We start from the raw sequence: 18,747 nt of genomic DNA, 5'->3' as shown, positions 1-18,747 counted from the left end.
GAAGTATATTATATATGTGTCAATATATCTTTAATAATCACAACTTGTTTGAGTTAAAGGAATAAGGGTCTGAAAAATATCTCAATTTTGGTTGGATTTGCTGTTGCGATACTAAACTTTCATAAGGACCTATTACCTCCCTAGACTATTTAATACCGTATTTTTTACCTCATGAACTATTTAATAGTGTATTTTAAAGGTATATATGTGCCCACATGGACACATTACTATTTATAATTTTGCATTATTTTTTATGTCCACGTGGGCAAATATATATGTTTAAAATACGATATCCGACCAAAGTTGGGTTATTTTTCAGACCCTTATACTGAGTTAAAAATAAACCATAAAACTAGTGTAACACTTTCTGCTAGAGAGGTATGCATCGTTACTTTCTTGGTGTGCATCGATCGGTTTTATCAATTTAGTTATCAGTTTAGTGTATTGATTTTCAGTTTTTAAATATGCTAAATCAATAACAAATCAATGGAATATTTTTTATCGACTTTTGATTGTTAGCGGTTCGATTTTCAATTTACTCAATAAGAAAATGCTCATAAAATAAATATATGATCACTTCTCACTTCTCTAATAATTTGGTACGATAGAATGGAACAAACAAATCAATTATAAATGCTTTGATACAGTGAAATAAGAAAGATAATATTTAATTATGTAGATTGTAGTGTAGTATTGATATAGTGTCAAGTCATGTTAGATTATTAAATTTTTATGTTTATGAAGGGTAAAGTAGGAAATTACTATTGTTTTAATGGGTTATTGCCTTATCGGATTATCCAATAACCTAATACTAAAAATCGAAACCGAACCGATAACCCAATTATTTTTATTAAAAACCCATCAACCCAATAAACTAATAACTTTTGTTGACTCGATTTATTGATCGGTTCAATTTTCGCACACCCCTACTTTTTCCGTCTCATATTAATTGTCATATTTCATTTTTTTTTTAGAGAAATTATATAGATTTTAATTAATATTTTAAAATATTTTTTCCATGAAATTAACATGAGAAAAATTGTTACTTAGTATTCATCATATATTTTTTGAATATTTTTATTTTAAATATAAAATATCAATTGATCTTATTTAATTTAACTTTGAAAATGATTTAAATTTATTTAAACAAAAAATATTACAACTAATGGAAAATGAATGAAGTATAATTTCAAATGCTAATTCACTTACGAGCCTTATTTTTATATAAAAAAAATTAATCAATATTTGATATCCACATTAAAATTTGACTAAATTTAAATTTACACAAAAATTCAAATCGCTCCCGAATAAATTGCTTAGCACTCACCACAAACCCTTCTTGATACGAGCCAAATTATTATAATGTGTCAATACCACTTATATAAATTCCGAGGTTACCTAAAATTATTTTGGAAAAAGAGAAAATAAATATAAAAAAGTATAGAAAAAAAGTTATTTTTTTTTTCAATTGATGGGCCAGAGGAAAAAATAGTGTCAACTGTGCTTATGGCTGAAAAGTTGCTAGGCTGACACCAAAACAAGCACTGTGTATTTTTTTTAAAACTATATAAACCTTCTTACTTTCACTTTCTTCTTCGATAAACTTCTTCACCGATTACTCCGCCCCTCTTCATCAGATAAATATACTACAATATGAACTCTTTTTGTTAATTTTCCGGCGAAAGATTCCAACTTTATTGCACCATGTTGGTTGTAAATATACTTTTGATTCTCTTCTTCGTTCCTTGCTTTTTGTTTCTTGTTAGATTTATCTTGTACAGAACAGCTTTGATTTTAGTTTTACGGAAATGGATGAATTGGGTGGATGACAGAATTCATGTTCATCAGTATCTTAAAGTTGCAGAGCTCAATGAAAATGGCCAAGACAATGAGTTCTACCGGAGGGTCTTCCTTTATATCAATTCGTTGCCATCCATCGAAGATTCAAATTTCACTAATTTGTTCTCCGGTAAGAAATCTACCGATATCATTCTATCTCTGGATGACAATCAGGTGATTCAAGATGAATTTCTTGGAGCAAGAGTTGATTGGGTGAACAAAGTTGAAAGATTCGATCATGGGGGAGTTTGTAATCGGAGTTTCTTGTTGAGGATTAAGAAGAAGGATAAACGCAGGACTCTCCGGCCGTATCTTCAGCATATTCATACCGTCTCCGATGATATCGAACAGCGAAGAAGTGAATTGAAATTATTTATCAATAATGGGCCGTCGGAAAATCCCGTAAACGGACGGTGGAGATCTGTTCCCTTCACACATCATTCTACTTTGGACACCATAGCCATGGACGCAGATCTCAAGAACAAGGTAAAATCCGATCTTGAAAACTTTATTAAATCCCAAAACTACTATCACAAAATGGGCCGTGCTTGGAAGCGTAATTACCTACTTTATGGTCCTTCCGGCACCGGAAAATCTAGCTTCATCGGCGCCATGGCGAATTTCTTGAACTACGATGTTTACGACATTGATTTATCCAGAGTTTCCGATGATTCAGATCTCAAACTCCTTTTGCTACAAACTTCAAGTAGATCCCTAATTGTTATCGAAGATCTCGATCGATTGATCAACGAGAAATTAACGACGACGACCTTATCAGGGTTGCTCAATTTCATGGACGGAATTGTAAATTCTTGCTGCGGCGACGAGAAGATAATGGTTTTCACGATGAACAGCAAAGAGCAAATTGACCCAGCGATGCTTAGGCCAGGGAGAATCGATGTACACATACACTTTCCATTCTGTGATTTCAATTCCTTCAAATATTTAGCAAACAATTATCTGGGTGTTAAGGAACACAAGCTGTTTCCACAAGTAGAGGAGATTTTCCATAGCGGCGCAACAATGAGCCCGGCGGCGATCGGAGAGTTGATGATAGTCAACCGGAGCTCCCCAAGCAGAGCTCTAAAGTCCGTCATCACGGCGTTACAATCAAACGGAACGGAGGGAAAGATAGGCGGGAAGGGAAAACGGTTGAGTGACAGTGCATCGTCGCCGCTACGGCTGGAGCCGCCGCCGCATGCGGAGGAGACAGGTGGCGCAAACTGGAAGGACTCTGTTCCGGGGGCGAAGGAGGTGCGGAAGTTGTACGGACTGTTGAGATTGAAAAGTTGTAAGAGTCCTAGTTCGTTCGATCATGACTCCGGGATGATCGAACGGTGACAAATGTTTCTATTATTTTCACCTTATTTTTCAAAAAATTATAAAGTAATTGTCTGGTAAGTGTCTTTTTATTTTATTATTTTCTTATATTTTAGAGTTTGTGGTTTAGATCGCATTAGCTTTCAAATTGTAAATAATTTTTAGATAAATACAAAAAAGGTTAAAGCGTACGGTTCTCTTTTTGGATAGGATTATTCTAATCTTGTGGTAAATTATGTGAATTGGGATTCCCTTTAGATAGATATAATAAAGAATAAAATAGATTAAATAGTGAAAGACTTATTTAAATCTTTTTTAAAGTAAACCTTTATCAAGTATAATAAATAATAATGACGTGATCTCATTTAAAGGTATAAGAAGTGTAGAAAACTACTCACTTCCTAATTTATAAATTAGTAAGTAGTTTTAAGAGGTGGTTGTAACTAAAGATTTGAATTATTTTGCTGGTAGAAAAGAGGTACCAAATTAATAGAACCAAAATATGCTCCTACCTAAAGTTTGAACACTATAGATTTAGTGACAAAAGAATATATCACAGTTTAGGATTCGACGTCTAAAAGATGCAACAAAGCGTTGAGAGTAAGAATAATAACTTTCTTTCGAGATTTATCTCAAACAAATATTCCATATGCTCCTACCAAGACAAGTTTGTGTTTAACCATATCTTATTGTAAAAATTGAAAAAAAAATTAGTGTTTTTTTAAAGTTACAAATGATATTTACTAATATACATGTGTTTGACCATGAATATAAATTAGAATTGATTTTAACTTTTTTAGTGAGTAATTTGGAGTGAAAAAAGTGAAAATACTTCTTTGTCCGAAGTTCAAACTCGATAAATAAGTGAAAAAATTCCATGGTCAAACACATCATATCGAATGCTAAACCAAGAAAATGGAAAGAAAGAAAAAATGGGAGAAACTTTTGTTGTTTCAAATGTAACACGCCTGTCCTTGGTCTACTCCAATACATAATCTATTGCAGGCCCGTTTAAACAAATCATAAAACTCAGATGACCTTTCAACGTAGATTTAGAGTGTCACCTAACATCATTCATTTAGTACTAAAAAATTCGAAGAGCTTTACGCATACGCACTATTGTAAAAGTCAAGTCATCTTAAAAATAATTTGATAGCACTTAAGAAAAGGTGAGAGAGATCAGTGTTTTAAAAGGTGGGGGCTTGAGGCGAGGCGTTTTATGTAGTACAGGGCAAGGCGTAAGTCCCATGGATCTACGGGACGTAGTTTCATGTATATTCAATTTTATAGTTTTATTACTAATAAAATAAGCAAAAGTAAACGTTTCAATGATTTATGATTTTTATTTGAGATAAATATTAATAATCAATAATGAAAAAAAAAGTATTATAATTACTATTTGAGAAATATCATTACACCAATAATAAAAATATAATTTAAAGCAAAAAAGATTTTTTTTAAAAAAATAAAAAACCCCGGGCGTACGTTTTTACGCTCAGGAGTTAGGACTTACGTTTTTTATGCTCGAGACTTATGCCTCAAATTTTAAGACTTACGCCTTATGAATCTACGTCTTTAATTTACTCCCCGAAACATTTTTGATACGTCCCACCCCGAGACTCGCCCCAAAAACGTTTTTGAAAGTACTGGGGTGAGACTAATAATTTGATAAACAAAATAAGTACTTTACAGCAAATATGAAATATAGTACGTATTAATTACATATTGTGACTTGGAAGTTGGTATTATTGGAGGGGTATATATAACGATAGTAATTAGGTTGGATATTTGAACAATTAGCGATGTGATTATTGTTGAGTGGTCAAATCATATTGAATTCTTCTTCTGCCTAAGACTATCTCCAATAACCCACACCAAAATTTACATCAAATCCTAAATTTTGTGTAAGATTTGGTATTTTTGTGCTCCAACCCACACCAATTTTTACACCAAATTTGATGTAACACTATTCATCACACCAATTCACTTTTTGAATATTTTATATTATTTCATTATACAAACTTTTAATTAAACATTACATTATATAAATTGTATGTTTTAACTAAATCTCTTGTATATTTAATTATTTTTTATGTAATATATTAATTTTAGATATAAAATTTAGCTTTTTTATAATTAATTTTCTATATATGACTTTTTTTAAGAATTAAATTTATATTAATTCTACTATAAATTATAATTGGATATAACTACAATTAACCTTCACAAAAATTAAAAATGCAAACATATAAATTTTTAAACAAATAATACAATGTACTTAAAAATAACCGAAAATAATAAACATTCAACAAAGTAGTAATTGACCTACATCAAAATTGAAATATAAAATACATAGTAATTTTAAAAAGTACAACAAAACATAATAATTTTAAAAAATTACAACAATAACTTAATAATCCAACGGATCTTTCTGGATCCATCAATACTATTAAAATATGAATTGTATGGGATCGAAAATTGTTGTGGCTGCTGAAATTGTTGACTTCTTTTTTCCATTATTCGACTTTGTTCTTGCCGAACAAATTCACGAACATTTGGATCAGCAATACCATCGACATTTATTAATATAATTTTATTTTCTTCTTTAAATTCTTTCAATTTCAAAGCTCTATCTTTCAACTCCCTGTCTAGCTTCTTCTCTGAATTTGAATTTTCCAACATCTCAGCAAGCCGATCATTTTGTAATTTGACAGTCTTTGAAGCAAATGAAAAACCTTCATCGACTTTTCTCTTCATTTTGGCTTTTTTCACCCCACTAGGTCGTTCTGATGATGTAGAATTACCTATAATTTCGCATTTAAATTTAATGAAAATGTTGATAAGTTAGGAGGTGATATTATAGGAGCCTCAGACTCCAATGATATAAAAAAAGAGCCTTGATTTCAAACTTTTTTCTTTCCAACATCGATATCTTTAAATTTTTCAAAGTCCTTCATCATTTCCCATAGATGATCAGATTTAAAGCCCTTTTATATAATTTGGATCATGCATGAGTAAACATTTTTCTTGCATAATCTGCATAAAAATTTGAGACAAGATATAAGTAAATATATAATTAATTATAAAAGAAATACTCACAATATCTTTTTTCCACTTGTCGAATACAAGCATTTAATTTTCTTCACTTGAATACGAGAATGAAGGGATCTTTTATTGCGATATTCCCACAACTCCTCCTTTGCATTATTATAACTTTCTTCCACCCTACCCCAAAAACGGTTGTACACCTGTTATGGGATCTTCACTAATTTCTACATAAATTTGACATAATCGTATGTCCTCTTTAATAGGGGCCCTCATAATTCAGAAAAAAGGACCAAGAATTTTAAACAAGAAGCTAGAGAAAGCTCGTGGATCAAAAGCTGCAGATTTCTCTACAAGCTTAAGAGTTCAAGAATTCAAGCATTCAAGATTCAAGAACATTCAAGTCTCAAGAACGATCAAGATCAAGAACGATCAAGATCAAGACCGCCGGATTCAAGATCAAGCTCAAAGCCCTTGAATTCAATTAGAAAGTCAAGATCAAGATAAAGTTCAAGTCAAGATCAAGTTCAAGATCAAGATCAAGTCCAAGTTCAAGTTCAAGATAAAGATTAAGATCAAGATAAATCTCAAGTTCTAGATCAAGCTCAAGAGCCCTTGAATTATATTTGAAAAGGCGAATTCAGAGGAATAATAGAGATTGTAACACTCGCACCTAAATCAATAAAACGATTGTTGCATAATTTTCCGTTCTTGATTATTGTTTTCTCGACGCGAAATTTTATTGTCTACAACGAGAATGAAGGGATCTTTTATTGCGATATTCCCACAACTCCTCCTTTGCATTATTATAACTTTCTTCCACCCTACCCCAAAAACGGTTGTACACCTGTTATGGGATCTTCACTAATTTCTACATAAATTTGACATAATCGTATGTCCTCTTTAATAGGGGCCCTCATAATTCAGAAAAAAGGACCAAGAATTTTAAACAAGAAGCTAGAGAAAGCTCGTGGATCAAAAGCTGCAGATTTCTCTACAAGCTTAAGAGTTCAAGAATTCAAGCATTCAAGATTCAAGAACATTCAAGTCTCAAGAACGATCAAGATCAAGAACGATCAAGATCAAGACCGCCGGATTCAAGATCAAGCTCAAAGCCCTTGAATTCAATTAGAAAGTCAAGATCAAGATAAAGTTCAAGTCAAGATCAAGTTCAAGATCAAGATCAAGTCCAAGTTCAAGTTCAAGATAAAGATTAAGATCAAGATAAATCTCAAGTTCTAGATCAAGCTCAAGAGCCCTTGAATTATATTTGAAAAGGCGAATTCAGAGGAATAATAGAGATTGTAACACTCGCACCTAAATCAATAAAACGATTGTTGCATAATTTTCCGTTCTTGATTATTGTTTTCTCGACGCGAAATTTTATTGTCTACAACGAGAATGAAGGGATCTTTTATTGCGATATTCCCACAACTCCTCCTTTGCATTATTATAACTTTCTTCCACCCTACCCCAAAAACGGTTGTACACCTGTTATGGGATCTTCACTAATTTCTACATAAATTTGACATAATCGTATGTCCTCTTTAATAGGGGCCCTCATAATTCAGAAAAAAGGACCAAGAATTTTAAACAAGAAGCTAGAGAAAGCTCGTGGATCAAAAGCTGCAGATTTCTCTACAAGCTTAAGAGTTCAAGAATTCAAGCATTCAAGATTCAAGAACATTCAAGTCTCAAGAACGATCAAGATCAAGAACGATCAAGATCAAGACCGCCGGATTCAAGATCAAGCTCAAAGCCCTTGAATTCAATTAGAAAGTCAAGATCAAGATAAAGTTCAAGTCAAGATCAAGTTCAAGATCAAGATCAAGTCCAAGTTCAAGTTCAAGATAAAGATTAAGATCAAGATAAATCTCAAGTTCTAGATCAAGCTCAAGAGCCCTTGAATTATATTTGAAAAGGCGAATTCAGAGGAATAATAGAGATTGTAACACTCGCACCTAAATCAATAAAACGATTGTTGCATAATTTTCCGTTCTTGATTATTGTTTTCTCGACGCGAAATTTTATTGTCTACAACGAGAATGAAGGGATCTTTTATTGCGATATTCCCACAACTCCTCCTTTGCATTATTATAACTTTCTTCCACCCTACCCCAAAAACGGTTGTACACCTGTTATGGGATCTTCGCTAATTTCTACATAAATTTGACATAATCGTATGTCCTCTTTAATAGAATATCCAGCCGCTCGGATAGTCATTTTTTGCAATTAATCTGGATAGCTTGTATGGATTAAAAAGGGTGATAAAGCCAATGTCAATTATATATATGGATAAAGGTTGAAGTTGACACTTCGAATATTAAATGAATATGTGCATTTATCCATATGTATATATAGATAAAAATTATAGGAACCAACCGTAGACATGGTAATAGATGAAAATTATCAATTTTAGCTCGATATAAAAAATTAAAGGATAAAGAAACTCATTTTGAACTACGTAATACATTGATAGAGCATCTATGGGAGCACCGTAGTGATCTTGAAAGTTGAATATTTATGTACAATTTAAAATAATTTTTTCAATTATGTAATATTTATTTAATTGTATTTCATTAATGATTTCACTTTTATTTGTATAATCCATTATTATGTATAATATTTGCTAGCAATTTATATTATTTAAAAAATTATGGTACAAAATAATTTTATATTAAACGATTATAAAAGGAAATAATATGAATTATATATAGTGAATGTTTTAGAAAGAATTTGTTTTATGAATAAAGAAAATATAAATGAAATAAGAAATAATATAATAATAATGAAGAGAGATAAAAATATTCCTTTTTGGTGCAGTGGGTTAGAGTTGATTTACACCAAATTTGGTGTCAACACTATTTTTGATGTAATTAACTCCAACCCACTCTACCATATTTTACATCAAAGAGGAATATTTTTCTTTCTCTTCATTATTATATTATTATTTCTTATTTCATTTATATTTTCTTATTTCATAAAACAAATTCTTTCTAAAAATTCACCATGTATAATTTCATGGTGAATGTCAATTACTACTTTGTTGAATGTTTATTATTTTCAGTTATTTTTAAGTACATTGTATTATTTGTTTAAAAATTTATATGTTTGCATTTTTAATTTTTGTAAAGGTTAATTGTAGCTATATCCAATTATAATTTATAGTAGAATTAACATAAATTTAATTTTTTTTTAAAAATCATATATAGAAAAATTAATTTATAAAAAAGCTAAATTTTATATCTAAAATTAATATTATAAAAATATTACATAAAAAATAATTAAATATACAAGAGATTTAATGAAAACATACAATTTATATAATATTTAATTAAAAGTTTGTATAATGAAATAATATTAAAATATTAAAAAAGTGAATTGGTGTGATGAATAGTGTTACACCAAATTTGATGTAACACAACACCAAATTTTACACCAAATTTGGTGTTGGGTTGGAGACGGACATTACCAAATCACTATTTTTTCTTCATCCATCAGGGCCCTTTTTTTTCCCACGCCTCTACACTTGCAGCACTAAATATCTTTCAATAAAAAATGTTAGGAGTATCTTTTTAAAAATATTTAGACAAAGTTTCTCAGAATTAATTTAGATTATATTTGTATGTTTAGTCTAGTTTCTAAATAGACTGAATCAATCGAATCAAAACTACCTGACTTCATAAAATAAGTGATTTATTAATTTGTTCAAACCTAAATGAATTAGACGGGTCACGATTTTAAGGGGCCGCCCCTAATTATATCATACAACTCCGAAATATACATGAGTGTAGAATAGTTTTCTATTATTCCAACTTTTAAGGAGTTTAGGTTATTCCCTTACTAATTGACAATTTGCAATCTAGTGGATATGAGTCCAAATATTTGAGTGTTCATAGGGTTAAATTTACACATTTAACCAAATGTTGCTCCAAGTACTTAAAAGCCAGAGCTTGTAAAGAGATGCAATTTTGTAGCAACGCTTTAAAAAATAAATCATATGAATAAATGATATGACTAATAATCCATCAGACATTCGACTAGTAACTTCATTAGAAAGCCTGAAATATAATCATGTCTAACTATTTTACGATGGTCTCTTTTTAAATTTTGAAGTCATTTTGTGAAATTGTAAAATTATTAAGCACTAATCCACGCATTTCACAATTTTTATTCGACTTCTTACGTAACTGTATAGGCGATAGAAAAAATTCAATTAAAATGACCTCGTGTTATGTAATGTACTAATATTGTATAATAGTGTATAATTATGTATGTATAATGTAAACTAACAAAAACAATCAAATTAAAATAACGCATGTTATGTAATATATTGATATTGCATAAATAATGTATAACTGTATATATATGATATATGATGTAAACTATGTATCACAATTCACGGATGATTGAAAACTTACCTTGTTGGCTTCTTGCAACGGAGTTTTGTTTCCAGTGAACTCGCCTGTAACAACATTAACGAATGATAATTTTAGGTAATAAGTGATAATTGAGTTATTTAGGATAAAGAATTTTGACTCAATGGATATTTGATCTAATTTTCTCTTCTTCTTCTTTTTTTTTTTTTTTAAATAAAATTGTTTTTCACATGTTTTGCTGCTGTGAAAATTCGATCGTATTCATTTCCACATTACTACCTTGAATGGTCACTCAAATGATATATGCAAATATGCCTTGCCTCAGTAAAAAATATAAAATTTGTAATCTTGAAAATAAAATAATTTATCAGTCAAAACACAAAAAAAATGACTTGATGACGTAAACATTCCTTAAAGTGAAGAGGTGTATATAACTTAAACTCTTCCTATTATATTTTGTTGTATTGTCTTTTTCTTGTTAAGTATCAAAAAATTCTAGGCCTTCTAGTTGTTTAAAACCTTTCGCAACTAGTCTAGCCTTATATTTATCAATAGAACCATCCGGTTTCAACTTTTTTCTTAAGATCCATTTGCAACCAATTGTTTTACAACCTGGTGGTAAATCCACTAACTTCCAAGTTTTATTAGAAATCAGTGATTCCATTTCATCATTTACAGCCTCTTTCCAAAATATAGAATCATGTGAAGATAATGTTTTTTTCAAAGTGAGAGGGTCATCTCCAACATTAAACACATAAAAATCAGGACCAAAATCTTTTTCTACTCTAGCTCTTTTACTTCTTCTTAACTCAAAATCATCAACTTCTTTATTTTTCAAAGTAGAAGTAGAAGAACTAGGTAGTGACAAAATATTTTGTTCAATCCTTTGACCCCCACTATTTTTAGAATCAAAAGGAAATTTATTCTCATGAAAAATAGCATCACCCGATTCTATCACAATATTATCTTCAAGATTAAAAAATCTATAAGCTGTACTATTTGAAGCATAACCAAGAAAAGCACAAGTAGTAACTTTCTTACCCAACTTTGTAATCTTGGAATCCATTAGCCTCACAAAGGCTAGACAACCCCAAACTCTTAGATATCCCAAACTTGGCTTGTAACCTTTCCACAATTGAAAATGTGTCAATTTAGACTTTTTATGAGGCACACGATTCAACACATAACATGCAGTTAAAATAGCTTCACCCCAAAAATTTAATGGTGCATGCGACTCAATAAGCATGGCATTAGTCAATTCAACCAAAGTTCTATTTTTTCGTTCTGCTACTCCATTAGATGAAGGAGAGTAAGGAGGAGTAGTTTCATGAATTATTCTCAATGATCTAACAAAAGAATTAAACTCATTTGACTCATATTCACGGCCTCTATCACTTCTAATTCTTTTTTATTTTTCTTCCAAACTGATTTTCAACTTCATGGAGATGAGTTTTGAAATTTTCAAAAGCATCACTTTTATTTTTCATCAAGTAAACATATGTAAACTTAGAAAAATCATCAATGAAAGTGATAAAATATCTATTACCTCCACGAGTTAAAACTCCACCAAGTTCACAAATATCAGTATGAACTAATTCTAACAAATCAGTTTTTCTTTCAACTTGAAAATGAGGCCTTTTAGTGATTTTGGCTTTACTACAAGCCTCACACTTTTCAAAATTCTTTTTAATCATTGGAATTAATCCTAAGCTACTCATGATTCCAACATAACGATCATTAATATGACACAAACGAGCATGCCAAAAATTGGTAGAAGAAAGCATATAAACAAGAGTAGAAGTTTTATTCATTTCAACATTCAATTTGAACATCCCATCACATGCATACCCCTTTCCCACAAAAATACCCTTCTTCACTATTACATATTGATTAGACTCAATAATCTGTTTAAAGCCTGCTTTATTAAGAAGAAAACTAGACATTAAATTTTTCCTCATAGGAGTATAAAGTACATCTTTCAAAGTTAATACTCTTCCAGAAGTAAAACACAATTTGACATCTCCCTTTCCAAGCACTTGAGTAGTGTGAGCATCACCAAGCATGATGGTTTTGGCTCCTCAAAATGAGTATATTTCTTAAACCAGTCTTTGTCATGACAGACATGACGGTTTGCACCAGAATCAGCCCACCATCCATCAACATTCTCAACCATGTTTATGTCGGTAATCACCGCCACAAAAGTTTCTTCGGTAACGTTTGCATGAGGGTTAGGACCACGTTTCTGGAATCTGCAAAATCAAGCAATATGCCCACTCTTGCCACAAACAAAGCACGGTCCTTTGTCTTGAACTTGTTGATTTTGTGCTTGGTTATTTTCACCATTATTTTTCTTGGGAGGTCTACCATTATTTTTCTTGAACTTTTTCTTCTTAGGCTTCAAAGAAGTACTTTTGTGAGATTCAGGAGTAGCATTATTTGAAGTAATTAAATTTACCTTCGTTGTGATGTTGTTCTCTTCTGTTTGTAAAAGTGCATCTTGGCCCCTTGCCTCTTCTTCCATGCGGATTTTCATTATCAAGGTTTCAAGAGAGGTTTCCTTTTGTTTGTGGCGCATAGTTTTCTGAAATTCCTTCCAAGAAGGTGGAAGTTTATCTACTATGCCACAAACAATAAGGTTATCTCCAATTTTTACCTCCTCGGACCTTAGCTCTCCAACAATCATTATAAAGTTTTGAGCTTGGTCTACCACTGATTTGTTGTCCACCATTTGAAAACGAAAAAATCTACTAGCATATTTTTTCGCTCCAGCCTCTTCGGTATCATACTTACTCTGCAACGCTTTCCAAATTTTCTTTACACTAGAGTAAGTTCTATCATAATAATCATAAAAATTATCAGATAGACAATTAAGAATATAATACCGACACTTATAGGAATCACTATCGTACTTTTCCACTTTCTCTAGATGAGAAATAATTTCATCATCATTCATAGAGGTGATGTCTACTTTATTAGGATTCTTCTCAGTTAACACATATGAAACATTGAGAAGACTCAAGTAGAAAAGTACTTTACCCTTCCATCTCTTAAAATGGTTACCATTGAACCGAAATGGCTTGTTAAGGTCTCCCATCTTGACATCCGCGGTTTTTTCAATTGTAGCCATGATGAATCTCCTTAAAATTGTTAGTGAAAACTTACAAGTTAACAAAAATACAAGATTACAATTGAAAATAAAAAATGAAGAAATAAATCTCTTCAGGCTGAGGCGCGGATATCTCGCTCTCTTTAAGGAGATTCAAGCCCACTGCAACAAATGTTTTCACCGGTCCAGCAGTAGTCCTTCTTGACTTGTCCCCTCCAGGATACAACAGTCTATTCACAATATATAACTCAACAACCCTGGACAAGAGTTGAGTTCAAAGCTCCACAAAAAGAACACCTTCCTTCAACTAATAAGAACTCTCTTTTTTTACTAACTCTTTCACTCTATATTTTTCTTGTGTGTAGTATATCCCAAACCAAATAAAGACTATCACTATTTATAGTTGAGGAAGTCTTCCTACCAATTGATAGGAAGATAATGGGTAGTAAATAGTGAAGATAAATGGCCTTAGGAGTTACATATGTTACAAGGATAATGGAGGAGTAAAGAATAAAATAATGGAGAAATAATGGTCAAATGCACCAACGGCTAAGACTGTTGCAAGAAAGGAATTGAATATAACACTAACTCCAACAAATGGAGTAATGCGGCAGTTAACTCCAAAATGGAGTAACTCACCAATTAAAAGACCACTAATGGGCAGTCCTTATTCCTTTCTGCAACATATTCACAAAGGCATAATAAGCCTAGGACATTCTATAACAATTTAATTAATATTAAAATGTTCAATAGACCAACATTATGATACTTTGAGAAAATCACGTACGTAACATATTAATACGCAGATTAATTAAAGTTCATTACATTACAGAATCAATTGCATACAAAAAATATTGATCACAATACACTCCACATTCTGATATAACCTAATCACTAGCTACATATAAAGCCAAAAGAGGGAGCAATAATCCTGTTGACAAGCTACAACCATATTTTTTGACACACTTATCATTATATTTATCTCTTCCATAGTTTTAATCTTTTTGTTTAAATATATATTTAGCAAGAGCAAGAAGATAGTTTCTTCATCTCACTAACTTCAAAATCAGGACCAGAAATAACATCAATTTTCAATCCTTTAAGCAATCCATTATTAGTCTCTTTGAGGTAATTTCCATTAGCACCAGAAGCGACCAACAAAGTCTTCCTTGATACCATGTGGAATATTTCTTCCAAAAGTTTAAAGAAGGCTGATTCCACATTGTGGCCGCTAAGAGCTGATGTCTCAGAGAAAAATAGGCCCTGCCTCTCTGCAAATTCAACCGCATCTTCAGTTGGAACAGCCCTCGAATCTACTAAATCAGCTTTGTTACCGATCAACATGATCACAATGGAACTATCGGCGTGAGCCCTGAGTTCCTCAACCCATCTAGCTACATGGTCGAATGTCTGTCTCTTTGTTATGTCGTAAACTAACATGGCTCCTAACGCTCCTCTGTAGTATGCACTTGTCACTGCTCTGTATCTGTTCAATACAGAGGACAATTAATTGTACTGACTTTAGCTCGAACTATATATACATTTAAAAAACATTACTATTTTTTCTATTTTCACATATTCAATCGAAGTATCTATGGAAATAACATTTTATAGAGTTGTGGCAACTCCATTGCTAAGTGATTGCACAAGTGTCGTAATGCAAGGTCCTATTGGGTTGAAAAAATGAACACACAGTGCGTATAGCAGTAGTCATCATGAAACTAATGTTGAGCTAAAACAACTCAAATTGTCCGCTTTTAGGCCAAACTTAGCTCAAAAGGTCTCACACAATCTTATATGTAGCTTCATTTTCTTTTTAGCTGACTTTGTTCGTACACCACCCAACAACTAAGTGGAAGTGAAGATGAATGAATCAATTACTAATGAGAAGAAGAGAGAGGCAAACCTTTCTTGTCCAGCAGTGTCCCAGATCTGAGCCTTAATCACTTTAGACTGAATAGAAACAGTTCTAGTCTGAAACTCAACACCAATTGTAGATTTTGAGTCAAAACAGAACTCATTCTTAGCAAACCTGGAAAGAACCTGAGTTTTCCCAACAGCAGAGTCTCCAATCACCACCACCTTAAACACATAATCTATTTTATCCTCATTATGATGAACCCCATTTACACGTTTCATTTGATCCTCAACGCCACTCATTTCTTGGTTCATCGTCTTGTTTCAATGTTCCAATCCAACTACTTGTTCCTGAAATTCTTCACACACAAAAATATTGTATATAGTGAGTAACCTGACATGAATTGTTTCAATTCGACCACTGAGTAAATGTGTATGTATGTTGCTGTGTTTTAAAATCTTCAATGTACTGTCCTGTCCATTTATGTAAAGATTGGTACTATGTGGATTAGTTTAATTTCTAATGTGGGGTCTTAATTTAAGGCGAAATACCCGGGAAAATGCGATGTAATTAGCCTTTCAAGAAAACAACTTATGATTATGGAGGGACCATAGTGCCTTATAATTTCAACAACCTTGTTCCAATTATTTAAGTTTTATTTTAATCAAAAAGCTAAAGTTAATTGGTTTGGTGTGTAGAACCTACACTATACAACCAAATGGGGGCCCTAAGCCGAAATAAAATGACAAAACCTCCGTAACTTTTGTTGCATCAATATAAATAAAAATAATATATATTCTGTGCATTTTAATTTGTTTGTCTGATTTTTATTTGACATAGAATTTAGCAAAAAAATAAAAAATTTGATTTTAAACTAAAGATATGTAAAAATGTATTAAAATATTCTTTAATCTTGTAGTCTGAATATGTCATAGGTTAAAACTTAAGTGTTAAAAAAAAGAGATTTTTTTCTAAATAGACTAAAAAAGACAAATAATACAAAACGAAATAAATAATATAACTGTCATATTCAATGAACGGTTGGTGCACTGAGCAGAGGGAAATAACATTTATATTTATGTACCTGCTTAGAATAATATTTTAATTATATTCTTTGACAGAATTGACTCATATGAATTCATGACAAAAGTCATTTCAGAAATAACTTCTACCAATTCGTTTTCTCTATCTGTATCTTAAGAAAAATCTCAACTTCAAGGTTTCAACAACAAAGAGTGCAAAATGAGGCTTCTATGCATACATAAATATTGATTCATTTTTTATTTCGAACAATGAGGGCAAAAAGGAATTAAACATCTGGAATTTCCATGACCCTTTCTTTATTACTGAGTTGACCCTTAGTTTTGCTAGGGGTTCACAATTAATATACATATATATTTATTTAGTTTTTTACTATAAATGCAGGATATACAAAAAAATTACTGAGTTTGTCTGAACCCACGAACCTCACTTAGCTCCACTCCTGGGTACAATTGTCTAACCGGGTGAAATGATTCGAAGAAAATCCCATGCATGGTTGTTTCTTTCCTTTAAATGATTTATGTACTTCTGAATAAAAACAAGTATCGTTAAAGATAACTAACATCATGTGTTTTTAGATATAATAAATTATAAAGACCAAAATGTTCCGTTTTTGATAAGTATAAAGGGCAAAAACAATTCTAACTGTTTTGATATTGTATACATTTTTTTTTGTTTCACCTGACCCTCTATTATTGTTGTTGAAAAAAGGATTCAAAAGAAAGTAATGGGCTAAACAGTTCCAGCAAATTCACGTGACTACAATAATGTAACCTTAATGCAATCTGATAACTCTCCCACAAAAGAGACATAATACTATGGCAGTAATTTGACATATTTTTCTAAAAGAACACTCATATAATTTTATATTTAGTAATTATTAAATTTTAAAATGTCAATTTCTTTCTTAATGAGATGATTTATAGTCATATAAATAATTATTACGTATTTTAAATCACAAATTTTAAAAATCTACTCAAATTTCTTAAATTTCGCTGCTAATCAAATTACATCATATAAATTGAAACGAAAAAAGCAGACGCACGATGAAGGCTAGTTTGTGTGGATCAAAGTGCCATATGCATGGTAACTGTAGATGAAGTAACAAGTCATGATTGAATGGTCAAAAGAGAAATAAAGCAGGGGGGATTCACATTTACTTGAGAGTGGCAGCACCGACACTATTATTTGCTAATTTATTGTCTAAATCAAAAACCATATTATTAGGGTTTGTTTAAATTAAATAAAGTAATTAACTTTAATAGTTGAAAAATTCAAGTTAGAATGCACAACTATGGTTAACATGTGATATGCGAGCTCGCTCTCTTACATCTCTCTATTTCAATTTGTTTGACCTACATTTCATTTAAAAAAATATTTTAATTTTTTTTTTCTTTTTAATAAGTAGTAACTCTTTAATTTCTATTGTGAATCAAGATGGAGTTTTCTTGTGTAGGCCCAAAATGGGCTTTTCATAATTGACACAGAAAGTTTCCAAATTTGAGCCGCATACTCTATTTGTCCAACAATAAATGTCAATGACTTGAAACATCCCTCAAGAAATCATAAATAATAAGGATCATATTACTTTATTATTCTTTAGTTTTATTAAATTTAATGTTTTGAAAAATGTGTTGAATGAAAAATAATATTTAATAGCAAGAGTAAAATAGACACAAAAAGTAATTAAATTACCTCTTGATTTTTCAAATTGGACAAATATTTTTAGTATATAGTGAATAACTATTATTGAACGGATAAAGTAGCTTACAACAAGTTTGTAAATTATCAGTGTCAACTGCCAAGCGACAGCCACATATAATAAGAAAAAAACTATGTAAATACGACAAAATTAAAGAAAATGGACTCTAAATGACCGGAATAATCGAAATTTCCTCATCCATCATCAATTCGTGTGTATATCTTACCTAACATTTTCGGATCAAAGGTTGATACCAATCCTCATGAATTTATCTTGAATTGAATTTTTTTTATCTCAATTTATGGAGAGAGCAACCCCATTTTTGACCCTAAATTGATCAAACTATGCGGACTTATAAACATTTTGAATTATGGTTACAAACAACATAATCAAAGACTTGACGATCATTTTTTTGTGATGGTTACAAACAGCACAATCTATCTTTTAATGGTTCAAA

General features: G+C 31.2%; 3 protein-coding genes across 3 annotated transcripts in view; 2 read left to right on the top strand and 1 right to left on the bottom strand.

Moving 5' to 3' along the window:
* The window catches only part of LOC125815297 (protein LEAD-SENSITIVE 1-like), a 162,696-nt gene that overhangs the window by 84,136 nt on the left and 59,813 nt on the right, over window positions 1-18,747 (top strand). The gene's annotated exons all lie outside the window — the stretch shown is intronic.
* Window positions 1,566-3,355, top strand: LOC125815282 (AAA-ATPase At2g46620-like). The gene has a single exon (XM_049494723.1). It carries the CDS (start codon window positions 1,705-1,707, stop codon window positions 3,178-3,180), a length of 1,476 nt encoding a protein of 491 aa, XP_049350680.1. The 5' UTR covers window positions 1,566-1,704; the 3' UTR covers window positions 3,181-3,355.
* Window positions 14,687-15,925, bottom strand: LOC125815300 (ras-related protein RABA3). The gene is made up of 2 exons (XM_049494742.1): window positions 15,596-15,925; window positions 14,687-15,175 (listed from the first exon to the last, which is right to left on the bottom strand). Exons 1-2 carry the CDS (start codon window positions 15,859-15,861, stop codon window positions 14,710-14,712), a joined length of 732 nt encoding a protein of 243 aa, XP_049350699.1. The 5' UTR covers window positions 15,862-15,925; the 3' UTR covers window positions 14,687-14,709.

This window comes from Solanum verrucosum, unplaced genomic scaffold (genome assembly GCF_900185275.1).
Source record: "Solanum verrucosum unplaced genomic scaffold, falcon-dt-bn FXZP01000261.1, whole genome shotgun sequence".
In the NCBI taxonomy this organism is placed as follows: Eukaryota; Viridiplantae; Streptophyta; class Magnoliopsida; order Solanales; family Solanaceae; genus Solanum; species Solanum verrucosum.
The sequence above is the reverse complement of the archived record's forward strand: the minus strand, read 5'-3'. Positions and strand labels throughout refer to the sequence as shown.